A 19315-nucleotide genomic window follows, 5' to 3' on the forward strand; every position below is an offset into this window, starting at 1 on the left:
GCGCCGCCTGCTCAGGTGTGTCACTCCGGGGTAAAACCTTCACACTCAAGGCACAGCACCCTCTTTTTGCTTAAGCTAAAGCCTCTTTACGCTGCTAGATGGTGGCTGGGGTGGGGGGGGGGTCACGGCAAGGAGAAAGGGCTCTGCCGTGACTCCTGGTGCTGTCGGGGATGTTTTGGGCAGACACGCCATCCTCGCTTGGTTTGGGGGAGACTCAGGATCCGGGCGCTGCTGCCCTTTCTTTACGCGAGTGTGAAGCCTTGGGAGCACACACATCCCCCCCCCAATCTCAGCAGCCCTGTCTTCCTGGGGCCAGCCCCTGTCTTCCCAAAATATCCCCTCCACAAAGCTCAGGGCTCAGACTGCCCCAAGAGCGTTTGCAGGGCGTTGCCTGCAGGCTTTGCCACTGAATTATATATAACGCTTGGGTTCGGGCTTGGGGTTTGGTTTCTTTTCTTTTTTTTTTGGAAGGAAATCTGTTGCCAAGCAATATAGCTGTGGCCCTGCTTTCTCCTCCCAAACCAAGACCTAAAAGCGCGTGTATGTCTGCAAATATCTGACATGGCTGAAGTGGGGTGGCAGGAGCCTGGATCACAGGTATCTGGTGGAAAAAGGCACCGGTGGGATTGGGAGAAGGGTTCCCTTTCATTTTTTTCAGAGGCTGCAAAGTTGGAAGCAGAGAGTTATTTGATCCCGGAGGCTACAAGAATTATGGGGGATCCTGAGAAACCTTAGTGGGTCCTGCAGCGAGCTCTGCCCGTTGTTTTACACCCGGCATGTGCACGCGCTCCTGGACAGCACGCCGTGTAAAAACATTGGGGTTTTCCCCTAAAAGAAGGGTGCTGCGATAGGTGGACCGGTCCCGGCATGGAGCCGTCGGGGGGAAGAAATCTCAGCGCTGCAAAGCCAGAGAGCGAACATCGGCACCCGCAATCAACGGCACCCACGTGACGCCGGCGTGTGTAGATTAACGGGCGGGTGACCATTGACCCACGTCCCACACCTGGGAGGCTGACGGTGCCCGTCTGCCTCCTTGGGAAAGCTCTGGCGGGAACGATGGCACCGACCCTGCGACGGACTTGGGCCCCGGTGCCGTGAGCGTCGCCCGTGCCGCAGCCCCGGGCGGGGGGGACATGGGTTGGCTTCAGAGTTTTGGGGTTGAGACCCCACAACAACCACAGGAGGGTTTTTGGGGGTTCACCTCACAGTAAACCAGAGCAATACCAAGTTTTCCTGATTTTTTCCCCAGCTGTTCAGCTTCGGAGGGAAATCACACCGGTGTGCTTTCCTCATTAACCGCCCTCATATTTTCCAGACGGAGCCTCGGTGTGCAATGCTGTAAGTTCGAGTTAGTCTCCTTCCTCAGCCCAGGTTGCTTAAGGAGTTTGATTTCACGGGGTGCCAGCAAGCCCCCATTTCCCACCCCTGAGCCTGCAGAGGCACCGGGATGCCCCGTCCCCCACTGCCACCCATGTCCCTCCCCACATCTTCCCTTCTTTTCTCTCTCAAACGTGTCCTACGCATAACGTGCAGCTAAAACGAAAGCAAGAAGGTTGGCGGAGCCGGTAGCGCCTGCGGGATGTGGCTCTGCAAGCTCCCCGTATCCGGGGCAGGCTGCGATCGCTCCCGCTGACCGGCCGACTCCGGGGATGGAAATCTGTTTAGCTCAAGAACAACCCCAAATTTCGGCAGAAGGATCGGCCGACGGTGCCGAGGGTTTCACCGGCTCGGGTGTGTGCATGAAGGCAGGCTGTGATTTGCATCGCCAGATCACAAGTTGCTTTTAAAGGATGTGACCTAATTAAGTTTCAGCTCGTTTCAATATGATTTTCATAGTCACACGGCTTTTTTTTTTGACCCGTGCAACCAGCCAGCCCGGCAGAGATGTTTCAGGCTTGGAAATGGAAAAAGGAGGAAATATTTGAATTCACCCCCCGGGAGCGGCTGTGGAAGCAAACCCCGGGGGGGTCTCTCTAAAGCGCCCCTCTGCTCCTAAATTTCACTCCCCATCGCAGAACCGATATAGGCTTGCGGGGCTCTCCCCATCCCTGCAAAACGGGGTGGGGGAGGCTCTGCAAAAAACTCATCCAGAGATGGGTTCAGTTGGTAAGGGGCTCCCGGGGCTGGCCGCAAGCGCTTTCCATCCCCAAACCAGCTAATTTATACAGGAGAAGTTTGCTTTGAAATAGGAACTTTTTATTATTATTTATTATTCTACTATTCTTGATGCTTAAGGCCAAAAAAGGGGGGTTTCTTGCCACGCCGTGCTCCCTCCCCATCCCAAATACCACCCCGACCTTCGCTGTCAGCCCGGTGACGGGCTCGATCCAAAGCTGGTCAACCAGAAGCTGCAAGAGTCGGAAAAATAAATCACTTCTTCGGTGGATGCGGCGGCACGTGCCAGATTGCAAAAGAGTTTTGCATCCCAGTTCTTGCGGCTCGTGGTGCAGAGGGTGACCCGATTTTTCCACCCCTCTTCCCGGCGTGCCCTAAATCCGGCCGTACGGCCGGATTTAGGGCACGCCGGGAAGAGGGGTGGAAAAAAATCTGAGGGTGAAAGCGGTTCCCCCCGCCTCCCCGGACCAAGCATCCTTCCCAGGGCTCGGCATTGGGTCTTATAAAGATGCCTCCAGCCAAGACAGGTCCCATCAAACCCCCTTTATCCCACCAAGGCTCTTAAGCACAAGGCGAAGCCAACCAATCCTTGCAACCAGACCTCCCCAGGAGCCTTTTAAACCCCAGCAAATATTGCTTTGAGTCTTAATTTTCCCCGTAGGGATGTCCGGCGAGGGCCCGTTCGCCGCTGAAGATAACGCACGTCCCCAGGGAGGGCATCCCGGGTGGTTTTTTTGGCTGGGTGAGCAGCGAATCCTGCGTTTCTCTGTTGCTATGGCAAGGGTGAGAGCCGGGATTTTTTATTTTTTGTGTGCACGGGTTGGTAAATCGAGCCAGTTCTGCACGGCTGATTTGCCCTCCAATTAAGGGCATTCCTCACTTCCCCTCGCAATTAGCATAAAGAAAAACCAATTAACTCCCGCACGGTGAATGCCAAGCGCCTTTTTTCCGCAGCGTAAAACCCCGCCGCTCTCCCGCATTTTGATACAGTCAAAAACCTGTTGCTGAAAGACATTTATCAGGCTGAAAGCGGACCCCACGCTGGTGCCCGGTGCACGTCGGTGAGCAGCACCGTGGCCGTGGGTTGCAGCCCCGGTCCCTACGGGACCGCCCGGGTTTGCCCCCGGTGAATCACGCTCTTGGCTTTGCCAAACTCTGCTGATGTTGGGGTTCGGCTGCAAACTGGGGATTTGGGTGTAAAAGGAGATTTCTTGAAGCTTTCTGGCCATCCTCGGGCACGCCGGTGCCTGCGTCTCCCCTCTGCCGCCGCTCCCGGGCTGTGCCGTGGGCCACATCGTGCCGTGGCGTTCGCTTTGCCGAGCACCCCGGGCAGAACAGCGGCGGGCACGAAGGGCACCTCCGCTTCCCCCTGCCCCCCTCTGCCGCTTGTCCTCCTTTTTTTTATGGCCGAAGCCAGGTGGGAGCGAGGCGCGGGCTTGGCCGTGGGGTTTTACCCGTCCCGCCATCGCTCTCCCGGCACTCACACCCCGGCGGCTACGCCCGTAATCCCCGCCATGAGGTGCGGCAGGTATTACCTGTTCCCAGACTGCTCCAACTTGCCCTGCACAGCTCGGGCTGTCCCAAGCAGCTCCCTGACCCCCCCTCCTCCCCAGCCAAACCCGGAGCTTGCACGGCCAGCGTGCCGGCTGCCGGTTCTGCTACCGGCAGCAGCTTTGCTCCCCCGGGGCAACGGGATGGTGGCAGCAGGGCTGATCCGTGTCTCTCTTCAGTCTCCCAAAATAAATACGGGAGGACCTTCCTGGTGGGAGAGGACGGCAGTGCCCCGCGGGATAAGAGGTGACCGGCGACACGGTCTGACCTGGCTCCCACAGCGCCGCCGAGTCCCTGGGATTTACCCCCCCGGGATGCCCCGTCACTGCCCCAACACGCTGAATTTGCCTGACCGATGCTTCATGTCAGGGGAAGCCCCAGGTGGCCCCCGCCAGCCTCCGAGCAGGGAGGGGACTTCCAGCCGCCATACGACATCCCGCTCTCGGCTCCACCGCCTTCTCCTGAATTTCGGTTTCCCGGAGGAGCGGCCACACTCAGCCCAGCCGCCGCAGTCCGGCAGGTTTATCAGCTCCCGGCTCACCTGGAGCAGAGCGGTGTCCTCCCCAATCCCTTGGGATTTTTGGGGTGCCATGCCCCCGCTGAGGGATGTGGAAGGACAGGCGGCTGCCCATCGTCTCCCCCCTCCACGCCAAACCCCAATAGGGTCTTGTCGTCCCCGCCACACCGCGGCTCAGGGTATTTGCTCTTCTCGGGCGAGTTTCTCGCCTGTGGCACTGGGAGTGGAGCACACCCCTCGCCTTGCTCAAGAGGAAACGAAACAGCCGCCGTTAACGACGGGCAGCCACATGCAGCCCCCTCCCTTTGGCACAGCTTTCGGGGGGGGGGGGGGGCTTTTCCATGCCACACACCAAAACCTGCAGCAGCCAGTTGGGGTTGGGTTTCTTTTTTTTGGGGGGGGGGGCTATTTTAACACGAATTAGGTACCCCTGGGTCTGGGACGCTGTCTGTGTCCCCCGGGGTGGGTTACCCTGAGGGGTTCCTGCTGCAGGGAGCTGCCCTGCAAGCTCAGCAGTAGGACGGCCAGTGCCCGCAGGATTCGGGGAGCTCGTTTCCCCCCCCCCGTTCCCTTTATGGGGCATTTTTGGTGTTTTCCCCCACTGGGAAGTTCTGAGCTGCTCTTTGTCAACAAGAAATGGGAGCAAAAAGCACAGCCCCTTCCCCAGCGCTGCTCACCCCTCTGGCTTGTCTCAGGACCCCCATTTGCTCTAGAGACCCCCCGGTCCCAGGAGGGGCAGGATCCGACCCTGTGGGTACGGTCAACACCAGCGACTAAACAGGCTCAAAAAGGGCCACACAGAGGAGACGTCTGGCTGCTATTAGATACCGCAGGACATCGCCGGCAAAGGACGGCTCCGTCGGTTGTTTGTGGCTCTTGGGTGGGTTTCAGGGGCTGCTGCTCTGTTTGTTTGGGCAGTGCATGGGGCAACAGGGCCCCTTCCCATCGCTTGGCGGCAGACGGAGCAGCCTCCTTCGTGCAAACGTGCCCGGACCATCCTTCATCCCCGGCACCGAGCCCTCAGCCCGAGCAGAGCCCGCAGGTTCATCCACGGAGGGGGTGAACCCCGCAGCCCCCCACACCCGTCCCCGTGGGCCGCCCACGACGCTGCGACAAGCGATTACACCGACTGTCCTGAACACGACATCCAACCCACTGATAATCCCCCGGGACAAAAGACCCCGAGGGCAGCTCCCACCCCCGCCAGTAATTCCTCCCCTACGTCCTAATCCCCAGCCCTTCTGTCGCAGCGGCCAAATCCAATTAACGGTGCAAGGATCGCCCTCCACTCTCCCGGCCCGGCGGGTGTTCAAACAGAGCCGGCAGCCGGTGGGCGCGTGGGGACCCTCCGCAGGGTCCCTCGGGGACGGGCGCTCCGGGGTGGCACCGCTGGAGCTGGAGAGGAGCATCCCTGTGGGGCTTATCCCCCCAAAAAAGCACCTTCTGAGAGCCAGGAGCTGTGCCCAGGCGAGGTGTAGCCCAGCGCAAGGGACGGGAGGTGGGCTGGGACTCGTGGCCGTTGCTCGGCTTGGGGTGACCGTTTCCCCTTTTCCCGGTTGGCTCGGCTGCAGCACTGACGTCCAAGGCACCGCTCCAAACTGCAGCAGCACGGCAGCCATCACACCCGCACGGGTCCGATTCAGTGTCCCAGACCCAATATCTGTTTGCATGGGGTTTGCCATGAGCCTCCAAGCTCTGTTTCACACGTCTGTTGCAGGGAAGATGCTCTGGTCCTCCTCCAACCCGGCACAGGGGACAGCCGGGGCCGGGAACGATGCTCTCCAACCCGGCCGTGCTCCCAAAGCCACCTACGGCTTTTCCCATGACCCGATTTTAAGGAAAAAAAAAAAAAAAACAAAACGGTTCGTGATGGAGGTATGGCAGCAGCTACAGGACAGCCCTGATGAACCCCCGCCAGGAAGAGGGTGCAGCCGAATAGCCAGCTGCAATGTTTGCATTTGCAGCCTTTGCCGGTGCAGGGACACGGATGAGCCCAAGCTGCGAGTTTGGGATGCAAAATCAGATATTTTGGAGATGGCCAAAGCTTGTGGGACAGAAAGGAGGAGCAGTGCCAGGGGAACCGATGGCACGGTGCTGGGAAGGTGGTTTGGTAGGGAGCACCAGGGCCGTGCCGCCGGGGAGACGCTGCCTTTCTGGGCACAGACTGGGGGAAAAGGTGCATAAAAGTGATGGTTGGCCAGGCAGCTCCTTAAATTGAGCAGAGAAACGTAGAGGTGGAGGCTGAGTCCGAGGGGATGAGGTTCGACCCGGCCGGGGGATGGCTGAGGGCGACGCGTCGGCCATCGGCAGCTGCTCCATGACCTGAGCTAATGTTTAGCTTTGGACTTTGCCAAGTTGTCCAAGGGGCAAAGGAGGACGAGGGCAGGCGACCTGTGCAGGGCGGAGGGTGGCTCCAACTCGGAGGGGTGTGATTTCTGGGTGTAATTTCTATCGATTTGGTCCCAGTTCAGTGGGAAGACATTTGCTGACAAGGCCTTGCCGAGCTCCCCGGTTTAGCTCAGCCCTGCCTGTAATGCTCAGCCCTTCCCGATGTATCGTATTCCCGGCGCACTGGGCTCCGGAGGGGCGTTTGCGAGGGCTGCACTAAGGGGACGTGGTGGAAAGGGTGAGGAGCCTGGTGGCATCGCTGACAAGGCTGCAAAAATGTCCCCAGCGCTGAGCACGTCCCGCTAGCCTGGATAACCCGCCCTGGGAGGCACCTCGTCTCTATTTAAACCCCCCTCTCCTGGGATGTTATTAAGGACGTGTCTATTAAATTGCTCTGTGTCACTTCGGCACGGCTCGTCCCCGTCACCACCCGCGATCCCCGGGCAGCTCTCGTTTGGCCGCGGCCGCGTGTTTCCTCTCCATCCCCATCACCTTTACCCCCCAGCATCCCAGACCTTTACATTTTGAGTTTTGCCTTGCCGGGCAATTTTGCACAGCAACGTTTTCCAATCCCAGATTATTCTAATGACACCGCTGAAGAGCTAAAAATAGGAGAAAGGCATTTTCTGCTTCTCCCCCACCAGCCGCTGCCGGGAGCACGGGGACGGCGCCGGCAGTGGGAGCCTCCGAGGTGTTTGCGGAGAGCGTTTGGAGAGTATCACACCTCCCCTTTCCTTTCCCAGCCGTGGATCTTTAAATATCTGGCCCAAATCCACACGAGCCTGTGTAGCTGCTTAACTCTTTCTTTGCATTCAAACCAAAGGGAAATTGGGCACCTAAACGGGGCCGGCCGAGGAAACGGGGTGTGAAACCGCCCCGGGGAGCTCCTGCTGGTGCCAGGGCAGGAAGCACCGAGCCCGCAGGAGTGACTCAGCCGCAGCACGGATGGTGGGGACGGGATAGCGAGGACAGGGTGGCAGGGACGGGACAATGGGGCCTTCCTGGCTCCCACGGGGACCTCTCAGCTCTCACGGGGCTCATGGTGCCTGCCGGCCCCATCCCACATGGCTTCCTCTCGTGGCCGGGCCCTTGGAGATCCATCAGTCCTGCGCGGTGGAAAAGGCTGGGAGCCAAGGTGGGAAAGCAAGTCCTGAACCCACGCTGCTCTCTCCAAAATGGTGCGCTCCCCCCCCCCCAAGAGATGCACATCCCAAAAAAGTGATACACTACCCCACAAAAAACCAAAGCACCCCCCCCCAAAAAAAAAGGCAATGCACTCTCCCAAAACCAGCCATGCTGGACTGAAGATGCTCAGCACAGCGCGGTGAAGCAGCAGCCGGCGGAGAGCTCAGCCTTGCTCTCTGCCACGGATGTCACCATGAGGAGGTTTCGGGGGCACAGGGAAGGCGATGGAAGCGGCGGTGGCCCTGGTGCACAGGGACGTGCTGCTTCTCCAGACGTGGCTTGTCGGAGCTGCTTCCTCCCTGCCACATGCCCGGCTGTCAGATTTACCCCTGCCTGACGGCGTCTCGCCCAAGCGCTCGTACCCTGCCCTGGGCTGGGAGCAGTAGATGAACCGGCGTCGGCAGCAGCCGGGAGAGCCCGAAGCCCCTGGCACGCCCCGCCAGGCATGACGGCTTCCCTTCCACCCACGAGTTTCCTTTGGGGGGGCGATGCTCAGCGCAGCACGTGCCAGGTTATTTCTCTGTTTTATTTTTATTTAAGGCTTCTTATGGGATGCTGCACTCACCGAAGGTGGCTGGAGCTTGAGAATCTGCAGGGATGTGTGGACAACGTGCATCCGCACGGCGGCCGGGTCGAGCCCACGCTGCCAGCCTGCGGAGGGGGAGCAAAACGTGCAGCTGCTGCCAAATCACATGCTGAAAACTGGCGCCAACGACTTCATCTACGGCTTCAGACCAGATTCCCAGAGCTTGCGCTGGGAAAAGGTCTGTGCACTACCCTAGGCATGTAAACTGGTCCCAGCATGCAGGCAGGGATGCGTACGGGGAGCTGGGGAGCAGCCAGCCAGCCCAGGGCCATCTCCATCCCCGGCAGGGACACAACTGCGCATTTTTCCCCTCAGGGCAGGGCAGGTCCTAACCAGAGGCAGATTAAACCCCTGCGCCAAGGCCCTCGGGCCGGGATTCCGCTGAAGCTGAGCAGGAGGAAGGCCGGTCAGAGCGGGAGGAGAAGCGGCCAATTCCTGCCACCACGGAGGGGAACAGAAATGCCGAGGAGGCGGCTGCCCCTGCCACACGCCGGGGATTGCACTGGAGTGGAGCAGCTCGGCCCCGGCCACGAGACGGATGAGTCAGAGATTTCAGGCACAAAGGGAAGCGCGGGCTCAGCAGGGCCGGGGCCGGGCCGGGATGGGGATGTGCTGGGATGGGGCCTCGAGGCTGCCAGGCGCTGCATCGCCACAAGCTCCGGGGTGCAGAAGCAGCAGGAACAAACATGGCTTTTGCCCGTCAAGTCAACACGAGAGGAAGGAAACGGGTGAATTCATGGCAGAGCACACGGAGAGGGCTGTGCCACGCATCCTCCTCGTCCTGCCAGCAGCTGGACTGGTCACCGGCACGGGGCTGCCTGCACTTCCCAGCCGGTGCTGGCAGGGTCCCAGGGACCACATCCCAGCTCGGCAAGAACCGTCTCCAGCCCGGCTGCTTCCCCAAGGCATCCCCACCTCCCTCCCGCCCTTACGCGGCCCTTTCCTTCTCCGTTTGCCAGAACTGCAGCCACCACTTCCTGCGCTCATCGGCATCTTCTTTCCCCTCGGAAGAGGCCACTGAACTCGGACACCAGCACAGACCATCTGCACCGTGATCCTGCCGAGGTCCTGGGTGACTCCGCAGGGCTGGGAGCACCCAAACACTCGTACTCAGGGCTGAAAACAGCTGCCCACCGGCGTAGGAGCAGGCACCCGCTGGCCTCTTTGTTGCAAAAATCCCTCACTGTTTGCTCAGCAGCAGCAAATAAATTTTCTTTTTTTGTTGTTTCAAGACGTAAAAGGAGATAACTGCTGGATTGTGAGCTGGAGGTCCAATGGCTTCCCCACCCCAGGGATGACAGGGCACCGCACTGGCAGCAAGCCCTCCGCAGATCGACCCGACGCCGTTTTGGGAGCCGGGGGAAGAGGCAGAGGTTGCGATCCCGCCCTCTGCATCCCGCGTGCCGGCAGCCACCAAAGTGCATGGTGTCGATGAAACCCTCCCCTCCTGCCGCGCTCGTGGGACCGTGCCCGCGGCACGCACCAGGTCGAGGAGCCACGTCGGCTCTACTCAGCAGCCACCGCCACCGAGGAGCATCCCCATCCCCGTCCCTGCCCAGCACCCCCAGCTCAGGCTGGCGAAACGCCCTGGGTTTGAAGTGCCGCTACCGAGGCCGATAGTTGCTACCTGCATCCGCCCTGCCGGCATCACGGTCCCCCACCGGCGCCGTGCCTGCCACAGTCCCCAGGGAGCCTTGCCCAGCCCTTTTGAAGAAAATAGACAAAATTGCTACAGCGTTGGTTGGTTTTGTGGGTTTTTTCCAGGCTGGGCCCGTGCAAACTGGGAGCCTTGCTCGTTCTCTCTCCTTCTGAGCACAGCCCACCTCTTGGGGGACCCCCGAGGCAGAAGGCAGGCGCAGCTGGGGATGGGAGCCCCTGTACGTAATCTCCCGTTACCGAGCGGGCGAGTTACGGCGTTGCTGTGCCCTTCGCTCCTCGGCTGAGGCTCAGGAAATGGCACAACGGCAGCGATCAGCCGCAGGCTCCGGGGCATCTGCTCCCTCTAAATGAACCGGAGACAGTTTAACTGAGCCATTCGCCCGTTTCCCGAGGACCCGCTGCAATCCGTGGGAGCAGGAGCAGATCCGCCGTAATAAAAAGCCTTTTCTAACGCTACATCTTAAGAACGCAGGCAAGAGCTATCAGTTTCTCAGAGGCAACTCCATTTGTCCAGGATTACATGCCACAGAAAATGATTATACAGCTGCAGAGGACAGACTTTCCCAAGCGAAGCCACCAGTCCCGTGGGCGCGGGTCCTGACCCCACACAGTCCCGGGGGGCTCTGGAGCAGCGCTGGGGGACGCATGGGAATCGCATGTGGATGGTCAGATCCGGACGCCTGCGCACTCTGTGGTAGCTGCCCCGTGTCCCGTGCTCTTCCTAGCAAAGAAAAAAAAAAAAAAAAAAAAAGAAAATCACAGAGCTTCAAGAGTGAATCTCCCAAGGTCTCGCAGGTTTCTGAGCTACGTCACGACGAATATTGCGACAAGAAGCGATCGTTGATTTCTGCAGCTGGTGCTGAGCGGACGTTAAACACTGTGCTCCAACCCCAACTGCATCCGGGTGCCCTGGCCATCGCTCTAAGTGGAAGTGAAAAGCTACGCCGGCTGCCATAGCAAAGAGTAAGCAGCCCAGCAAAGCCCCAGTGGGACCACAGGATGACGGCACCACCATCGATGTCACCGAGACGTGGGTGCCGCCGGAGGGACCGGGCAGGAACGAACCACCCACCTACACCGTGGTCTGACCCGAGTGCGAGGCGACGCTGCCCCAGCACGCGAGCATCACGGCTCTCCCGGGGAAGTCGCCTGCGACCTCCGCAACCGCAACCCACGCAGCGCGTTTCCCATCATTTGAGCCGGCGTTGCAATCATTCCAGAAAATTATCATTATTTGTGACGGTCGGCAAAGGCCCCGGTCTCCCAAACGTCTCCGTCTGTGACTGGCGGCACCGAACCAGCTCTGCAGCTGCGGCACAGGGAGGTTTGCTGCTCTCTCCTGCGAGGGTGTGATCAAATTTTGGCAAGATGATGTGGAGGATGACTACCCAGCTCGGACACGGGGGCTTTGGTGCTGCCGGCTCCCGTGGCAGCCAGCTTTGAGGCAGCTGCGCACCCATCAGAGCCAAGGGAGCAAAGCCACGCGCAGGTACTGTCGGACACCTCGCCACGGCCAAACCTCGCCAAAGAGACCCCGCGTTCGTGGGAGCAGCGCCTACGCCCGCTCTCCCTGAGGGGACAGTCAGGACAAGAAGCCAACGGGGACAAACGGGAGGGCTAAGGGAGCGGCAAGGCCGGCAAGAAGCAGGAGCAGTGTCTCCCTCACGGCCCGTTTTCCACGAGGTCCCCACGCCCGCTCCTGGTTAAGAGCCGTAATCCCTGCACCGTGGCACAGACCCCCCCTCCCCAGCCACCGTGGAGCTCAGCCCCGGCAGGACGATCCCAACCCCCTTTCCAAAAACCCCTTTTTCTCCCTGAAAAGCAGCTGTTTCATCCAGTGGCTCCAGGAACAAGACAGGGACAGGCGACAGCCGCCGCCGTGCGCGTGACCCCCCCCCCGTCCCCGCTGCTCTGGTTAGCGGCGGTTTCCTCTTTGCAGAGGCCGAGCAGCAGCAGAAGCAGCGGTTGGGTTTTACATCCCCCCCTCGCAGCGGGTGCAGGCAGTGACGGGGAGACAGCGGGACCCGGCTCCCCCCTCAAGGTCCCTCTCGCCCCACGACGTTCACAACTCGAGCACTGCAGGCACGAAGCTGAGGGCACGGAGGAGCAGCCGGCAGCTGCGCGCGAGAAAGAGAAAAGCACGACTTCCTCCCTTTTTTTCTTCTGAGAGAGATCCGAGCCTGTATATAAACGGAAGTGCTGAAATCGCACGCCCTGTAGATAAAATACAATCATTCCGGCAGCACCGAAGCCCTGAGAAGCGCTGCTGTCCCCTCCCAGGGTGTGCGGGGAGATGCGACCAGCAAAGGGCCCAGCTCTCCCGCTATCCCTAGAGCTATCCTTGGAGCGTGACAACTCTTCTGGAACAAGCGTTTCCACCAGGGAAGCCATGCTGGCGTAAACACGCCAGTAAATATCTTCCTGCAAGCCACTGGTTAATTAAGGAGCTCTTTTCATAACAAGTTAACAAATAACGTGCGCGGTTATGACAAATTACATTCTCGCTTTGCCGTGCATTCACTAATCATCGCTGTTGCACTCTGCAAGCCAAGGCAGCGTTTTATGAAGTGTGAAGTTTGCAGGGAATGCTCTCACTGGAGATAAAGGGAACCACAGCTCAGGGCGGGTCCCAAAAGCGCCTGGGTGCTGCGAACAAAGCTCCCCCAAAAATCAACAGCCGAAGCTTTGAGAAAACCCAGCAGATTTAGCTTAAATACTGAGGTTTCTGAAGCAGGGAGCACTCATGCTGTGTGCAGCGTGAATGAGGATTTGTAACAGGCCGTTATAATTCACGCTGAGCAGCACCTCTCTCACGGCAGAGCTACTTTCAAAGCATGCACCCAGGGCTGCGGGATGACGCAGCCAGCCACGGCCCGCTTCCACTACAGAGCAGAAGCGAGATTTCCTTTGAAATGAAATCTCAAAGCCATCGTTGCGCAACAAGAAGCGGCTCGGTGAGGAACACCGGCAGCAACAACGAACCTGCTCGCCAGAATCGCCTGAAGATGTCAAACCTTAATGCTGCCGATCTTTACAGCAGAAAAGCGCAGGTGGGATTAAAAGGAAGAACAATTTCACACAGGAGCAGGGACCATCTGTGTGTCGTATCTGTGTAGTACCTGCCACTGCGATAGCCCCTGCTCCTGGTACGAGACTCCGGGACCTCTGCAAGGCTGGAGCGACACAAACCACAGGCTGAACAAACCCACCATCCGAGACCCGTCAAGTGCAGTGGTTTTATTGACCGGCTTTCCGGGGCTGGTGACCAAGCCCGCTGTGAGAGATTTCTCCTGACAGAGCCTTCGGTGCGGTGTCCCCAGATCTGCTCCGTGAGCCCTCCGCAAGCCGCCCGCTGCTCCAACCAGCGGCTGCCCAGCAGAGGTAACCAGCACACGCACCCAGCGCTGCGCCGGTTCCCTTTTCTGCCTTCCTCTGCCTCAGCCTGCAGACATCAACAGCTCGTGTCCGTCCTCTTGGAAGGCGCTATCAGTGGATCTAGTCTAACGAGCCCACTTCTTCTGGTGCCAAGTCCACCATGGAGAAGCCGTTCCGTAGATGAGTCACAAACCACACTGGAGACAGTCCCTTTGTGGTGTTATTCTATACCCTCTCCCTCTTCTCCAGAGCTCTACTAGCTGCCAGAGGACAGATCCTGTGGTCGAATATCTCACGATGGAAAATTCTGTGAAGAGATTTAAAAAAAATAAAAATAAAAAAAGTACAGATTTTTTTTAAGTGGCCCGTTTTTGTTTAAGCACCGGACCCACATGTTGTGTCAGCACAATATGCAAAAGACTTTTTTCATGCATAACTGTCTATCAATTAACCAAAAAATGATCTAACCAACCCTGACAGGTGTCAAATACCACCTCTAGAGCCTGGTTTTGGGGAGAGGGCTCTACAGCAGAGCACACAGTACTAAAAAGCAGCAGCGGGCATCTTATTTTTATGACTTTGGTGCCTCAAAACTCCGGTTTTGAAATTTCACTGCACTACAGTGCGGCAACAGAAGAGAAAGTCAGAGTGCAGCTCAAAGATGGTGCCACTGAAGACAAAGGCTGGCACCTGGCAGAGCGCTGGGTTTTGGAACAAAGGAGCTCCTTTGTACACGCACAGTTCTGGGCTGCAGCTTCACAGGGTCCCTAATGGTATTTCACAGTCAGTTTAGAGCTTCACCCCTGGAACGCTCACACTACGCCAAGTAAACAGCAGCTCTGTGAATTCCTGGTAGCGCTCGCCGCGCCAGTTAAATTAACCTACCGTTTGTTTCCTGTGGATATTCACGATATGAATGTCTTCGCTGCGATACTCCTCATCGTGCTTATCCAGGGGAATTTTTTCCAGCTCAAAGTCCATCTGAAGCAGCTGGTTATCAGAGAACACACAAAACAATTCAAATGACACTCACTGCCCTTTTGAACCGAGCGTGTTCAGTTAAAAAGGTCCCACAACAGACCCACACAAGGGCAAGAAGCCTTAGGAGGCCGGAATCACCACACTCAGACCTGGCATCGCCACGCTCAGACGATGCCACTAAAGGCCTCTACAAACATGCAAGCTATTTCCTCCCCCCCATGCAGCACATTTACCCTCATTTTAACGACTCCTGTGCCAATTCAAAGCTACAGACACCTTGCAACATTTAAGAAAAATCTAAAACCTTGCGATAAAATATTGTGCTTCCTCCAACCTCCAAAGCGCTAAGCCAAACCACAGCACCTGCCTCTGTCTGCCAACCTTCTCAACTGGAGGGGAGGGGGGAAAGGGCAGGGAAAAAAAAAGAAGGATCGACTCTGCAACATGCTCAAGAGATTAACTTGGCTGAATCCTGGTAAGCTAAGGAAGGAAATAAATTACAAGAAAGCAGAAATCATCCAGAAACACCTACACCTATTGTGTTTATTGTGGGAGCAGCACCTCATCAGAGATGATCTCAATTATAGCAACCCTCCTCACAGTCAGGTCCCCACAAGAGTTTGAGGCATGCCTAATTATCAAAGAGGTGCTTTTATTAACATGTATAAATCTCCCTGGAATTCTCGCCCTTCCTCTTTTTTGTAGTGTTTTTATTACTACGTATAACCCAGTACTTCTGCACAAGGGCTGCTTTTCAGCGGACTTCACAGGTGCAGAGTCAAATCCCCACCACCTCAGAAGAGATTCAGCTGTTACCCGTGATGTCCTTACCTGCACAGGAGATGCAGGTGGACTATTTATTTATATCATCTATTAATGCTCTCTCAGTACAGGGGGGGAATTTTTGCAAAAGCAGCTAATCACTTAGCAGAAAGTCTTGAGTTCCTTCCCTCTGCTTTCAATGGAACATGCTAAAAGAAAATAAATTTTCTTCACCAGACTCATTTTTATTCCTCCCAGTAACCTCTGGTAACATCAAAACAACCACTGCAGAAAGGCACTTGCAACCAACTGTTAATTCACTTGCTCCTACAAAAAAGATCCTGTTTTGATTCTGACAGATACTGCCTCACATACGGTGCCCTGGAAGGTATCACAAGCGAGAGAGGCTTTGAACAGCCCATGCAGGTCCGGCTGCTTGCATCGCAAGCATCGACACAGTTACGATTAGTAAGGGAAGAAAGGTTAGTTCTACCTTTTGAGGGAAGGCAAGCTCAGTAAGTATCCACAAAGTCTCTACTGCTAAGTTGGAGAGTAACTTCAGGAGTTACCTTCCGAATTTTCTGCCCTATCTAAAGACAAACTACTTTGTGGAGTCAACCCGCATCTGTACGTGTAGCAACTGCCACTGATGTTCAGCTGATCCAATACAAAGACCTCCTGTATCCGAGGTATTTTCCTAGTGTTCAAAAAGCACGCGTTAAAAACACTTACCTCAAAGTATTTTCTCTCAATTTCAGGATTCTTTCCCATAGTCCTCTGTTCATAACAGCACAAGACACATGTATCAGGGCCAGTAAGGTCTTTCAGCGTCTTCAGTAACGGTTCTAATGACTGTCCAAAAGAGGTTAAATATTTGCCACTTAGATTTCAAGTTCATTTTACTGGTACGATACCCTCTAACTAGAGAAAGTCTTCACCCAAGAGGGAACTTTCCAGTTTTTCTTTTCAGGGAGTTATTTTTAGTGCTTTAACTGGGACAAAGAGAACATGGAGGCAAGCTGGAAAGCAGAGGAGAAAGGGAGACCGCATAGGAGAAGCGTTTCACAGACTGACCACAAAAACTGAACTAGCATCAAAGCCAAAACCATCCCACCCTGCCGAGCGGGCATTTCCTTGAGGCACACAACAATGACTACTTCTTGACGCGCTTCAAAAGTGAGAGTTTTCTCAATCATTCTTGGAATATAGCTCATATCCAGACCATTACATATGGAAACAGGACCAACATGCAGGGAGCCAATGCGAGGGGCTGGGAAGGGCACTGGGACGTGGGGTTTGTCAGGTCATTTCCCTTTTCTTGCAAGTTCTGTTAACTCTCTGTGCACATCCTGCAGAGCTCCAGCTGAGGAGACAGGGCACACTACAACAACCACTTAGCTGGAGCACGATTTGTCCTTTTGCCTTCCCAAGGGAAGTGCGAGGAGAACCCAAATAGCACAGATATGGCAGCTATTAAATTTCATTTAGCAATGCATTAAACAGTTCACAACTATCAGTCACAATGTTTTGCTTCACACTTCATTCCCAATGTAAAAAAAAAGGGGGGGGTGGCACAAATATTTAGTTTGAGTTTTTTTTAAACATAAAAAAAGTCTCCAGTTGAACGTCAAATAGCCTTGAAGCTGTTAAAAATGCTTTTTGCAGTCTTGTTCTATGTATTCCTCTAAACCATGGGGACCAAGATGCAAGCACAGTATTTATTTGAACACTTCTCATGTTAAACGCACGCCCTTCCCAAGGAAGCTTTCTATAGGGGTTTTGCAAAGTCCTCATTTACCTCCTCATAGTAAATGCAATCAGCCATTAGTATATAATCAGGGGGAGGCTGAAATTCTGTGACATCTTCACCCCTAAAAAGAAGCAAAAAAAGATGAAAACAAGTTTCAGTAATAACACAACACATACTACTTCAGGACTGAGCATAAAGTTAACTACTATGTTCTTATATTTCCCTTTTAAAGCAATGTTTTCAAGTATATTTGGCCATTTAAACAAAGCAAGAAGCCCCGTTAAAGCTGAACAGAAACATTAAAGGATCATACAAACCATTTCAGTACCTTGGCTCGGACTGACCCTGTCACCAGATGTTTGTTGTGCTCTATATTAACCATCAACAGCTCCTGCAGCTCCTCAAGGTCGGTGACCGTCACGTTTGCCCTGGAACACACACGGAGTTACTTCACGGCGGAGAGAGGCCGGAGCGCAGCCGAGGGCCGGCGGGGCTCACCCGGCCCGTCCCAACCCAGCAGCACCAGCCCCAGCCCCTCGCCACAGCGGGCACGCACAGAGATAATACGATAAAGGGGGCTAAAAGGTGGAGGAACAGACAGCCAGCGCTGGCCCCGCTTCGCCCTCGCCCAGGCAGGCGGGGACCGGAGCGGAGCGGCCCCAGCTGCCCGCAACCCCCGGCGGGCGCCGCTCACCCCAGCGTGGCCGCCATGATGCCGACGGCGCCGGTGCCGGCGCCTAATTCGAGGACGTGGCGGCGGGCGAGCGGGCAGGCGCCGGTCTCCAGAAACTTGGCGAGCACTAGCGCGGCGTCCCACACCACGCAGCCGACACCGCCCGCCGCCCGTTGCTCCAGCCGCAACGCCGGCCCGCCCCGCCGCTCCAGCTCCCGCACGAAGCCCGCCATGGCCGCGGCACTGAGGCGGCGCGGCCCCTCCTCCCGGAGCCGCCCCGCGCGCGTCTCTCCCGCCGCCACGGTGAGAGGAAATGGCGGTTGGGCGGGCGGCTCCCCGGTCCCGGCGCTGCCGCTGAGGCGCTCGGCGCTGCCCGGCCGCGCTCCGTATCGGTGCCGCCGCCCACCTGCGCCTCAGCCTCTCCCCTCCCTCAGTAGTACGAATCCCGTAGGAGGCTGTTGGGTGTAAACCGCTCCCCAACACCTCCTGACCAACTCTTCTCTAAGTTGGCTGTTAATTACATGGAAGCATATCCTGGGCTACCCTTGCTTGACAGAAAAACGTACTTTTGCTTTAATGGTTGCTGGCAGCGTAGGAGTGAAGGTAAAGCTGTTGCGTTAACTGGCCTGGTTGGTGCAGGAGAAAACCTCAGCAGCCACGGCTCATCTGGGTGCTGTTTGCCACACAAGTCAGACTTCCCTCAGAGGTGAGAAACCTCCATTGGAAGCCACATGCAAGAGCTCGCCTGGCACCTTCCTGATTTAGCCCATCAGATTAAAGGCAACATTAAATACCATCCAGAGGAAAGACAGCTGTGAAGAAAATTTTCCACGTGTTAACTGACTGAAAATTAACACACAGTGATTCAAAATCTCCTTCACAAGTTACTCAGTACAGCCTGTAAGTGCTGTGGACGTGCAGTCCCACTAAAGCCAGAGGAGTGCTAGAAATCACGGGTGTTGTAGACCCTCATCCAACATTTGAACTTTCAAAAAGGTTTTAAAAAAGCAGCTGAATAGGAGTTGACTGTGCATGAGCGTTTTTAAGTGCAAAGGCTTTTGATTTTTTTCCTTGGACATATGGAAGAAAGATTTTTACTTTATTTCTTAGCATTTCTTACTAATGCTCGCTCCCTTCCCCAGGGAGGAGTTAGTGCGTTTGCTAGGGATTCTGAATGGTATATTCAGACTTGTGGTGTATTTCTGAAAATTGGAGTAAATTTGGGAAAAAAAAACACACAACTAAAGATGGTTCCTTTTGTCCCTTCTTGGTTTTCATCTGCTATAGCAACATTATAGCACCCAAAGAAGTTATTCCAGCTCCAGAGCAAGGGGAAATGCTAAAACTCAGTAACTCAAAACAGGATCACAGAAAACAACTAGAGAGATGTTTCTTTCGCTGCTGACTGCCTTCACATTCCATCTGATGATCTCCACTTTTTTCAGGGAACTGCCTTTTCCCACACAAGCCAACTTCAAACCCAGCAATTTCACATTTTTCTCTTCTTTTTTTTTTTCTTCTTCTATCCCTCTAATTATGAAGTAACTGAAATGTTAATTTATTGCTCTCTTGGCATCATCTCAAACCACGCTGGTGGGAATCCAACTGCCTTCGACCACTTCCATGGCCGGTTACTTTGGAAACGCGTGTTGCTGTACCCGCCGTACTTCACGCTGCTGGCATTGCTGCTGCCGCCCTGCCTTGGAATGGTTCTTTGGTTTTGTATTTTCCAGCTTCTGTTACGCGTGGAGGAGTTCAATTGTGTGGTTAAGT

General features: G+C 55.9%; 1 protein-coding gene across 2 annotated transcripts; it reads right to left on the bottom strand.

Moving 5' to 3' along the window:
* Nucleotides 1-13223: 13223 nt before the first annotated feature.
* On the bottom strand, nt 13224-17938 carry VCPKMT (valosin containing protein lysine methyltransferase). Of its 2 annotated transcripts, none has more exons than XM_075753154.1 (6): nt 17564-17938; nt 17187-17297; nt 16918-16990; nt 15852-15971; nt 14262-14366; nt 13224-13636 (listed from the first exon to the last, which is right to left on the bottom strand). In XM_075753154.1, the coding sequence occupies exons 1-6, from the start codon at nt 17773-17775 to the stop codon at nt 13562-13564; spliced, it is 696 nt and encodes a 231-aa protein (XP_075609269.1). In that variant the 5' UTR covers nt 17776-17938; the 3' UTR covers nt 13224-13561. The 2 variants fall into 2 exon arrangements, with proteins under 2 accessions (XP_075609269.1, XP_075609268.1); XM_075753153.1 differs by having other exon boundaries at nt 13224-13683; nt 17564-17926.
* Between the last annotated feature and the right edge of the window lie 1377 nt (nt 17939-19315).

Source organism: Balearica regulorum, chromosome 5, assembly GCF_011004875.1.
Source record: "Balearica regulorum gibbericeps isolate bBalReg1 chromosome 5, bBalReg1.pri, whole genome shotgun sequence".
Taxonomy (NCBI): domain Eukaryota; kingdom Metazoa; phylum Chordata; class Aves; order Gruiformes; family Gruidae; genus Balearica; species Balearica regulorum.

Bases quoted from the DNA above. Each gene is read 5' to 3' on its own strand.
- VCPKMT (XM_075753154.1), bottom strand. From the start codon at position 17,775: ATGGCGGGCTTCGTGCGGGAGCTGGAGCGGCGGGGCGGGCCGGCGTTG. The intron at 17,298-17,563 runs GTGAGCGGCGCC...TGTGTGTTCCAG, and splicing joins ATCATGGCGGCCACGCTGGG to GGCAAACGTGACGGTCACCG. The intron at 14,367-15,851 runs GTAAGTGTTTTT...TCTGATAACCAG, and splicing joins TTGAGAGAAAATACTTTGAG to CTGCTTCAGATGGACTTTGA.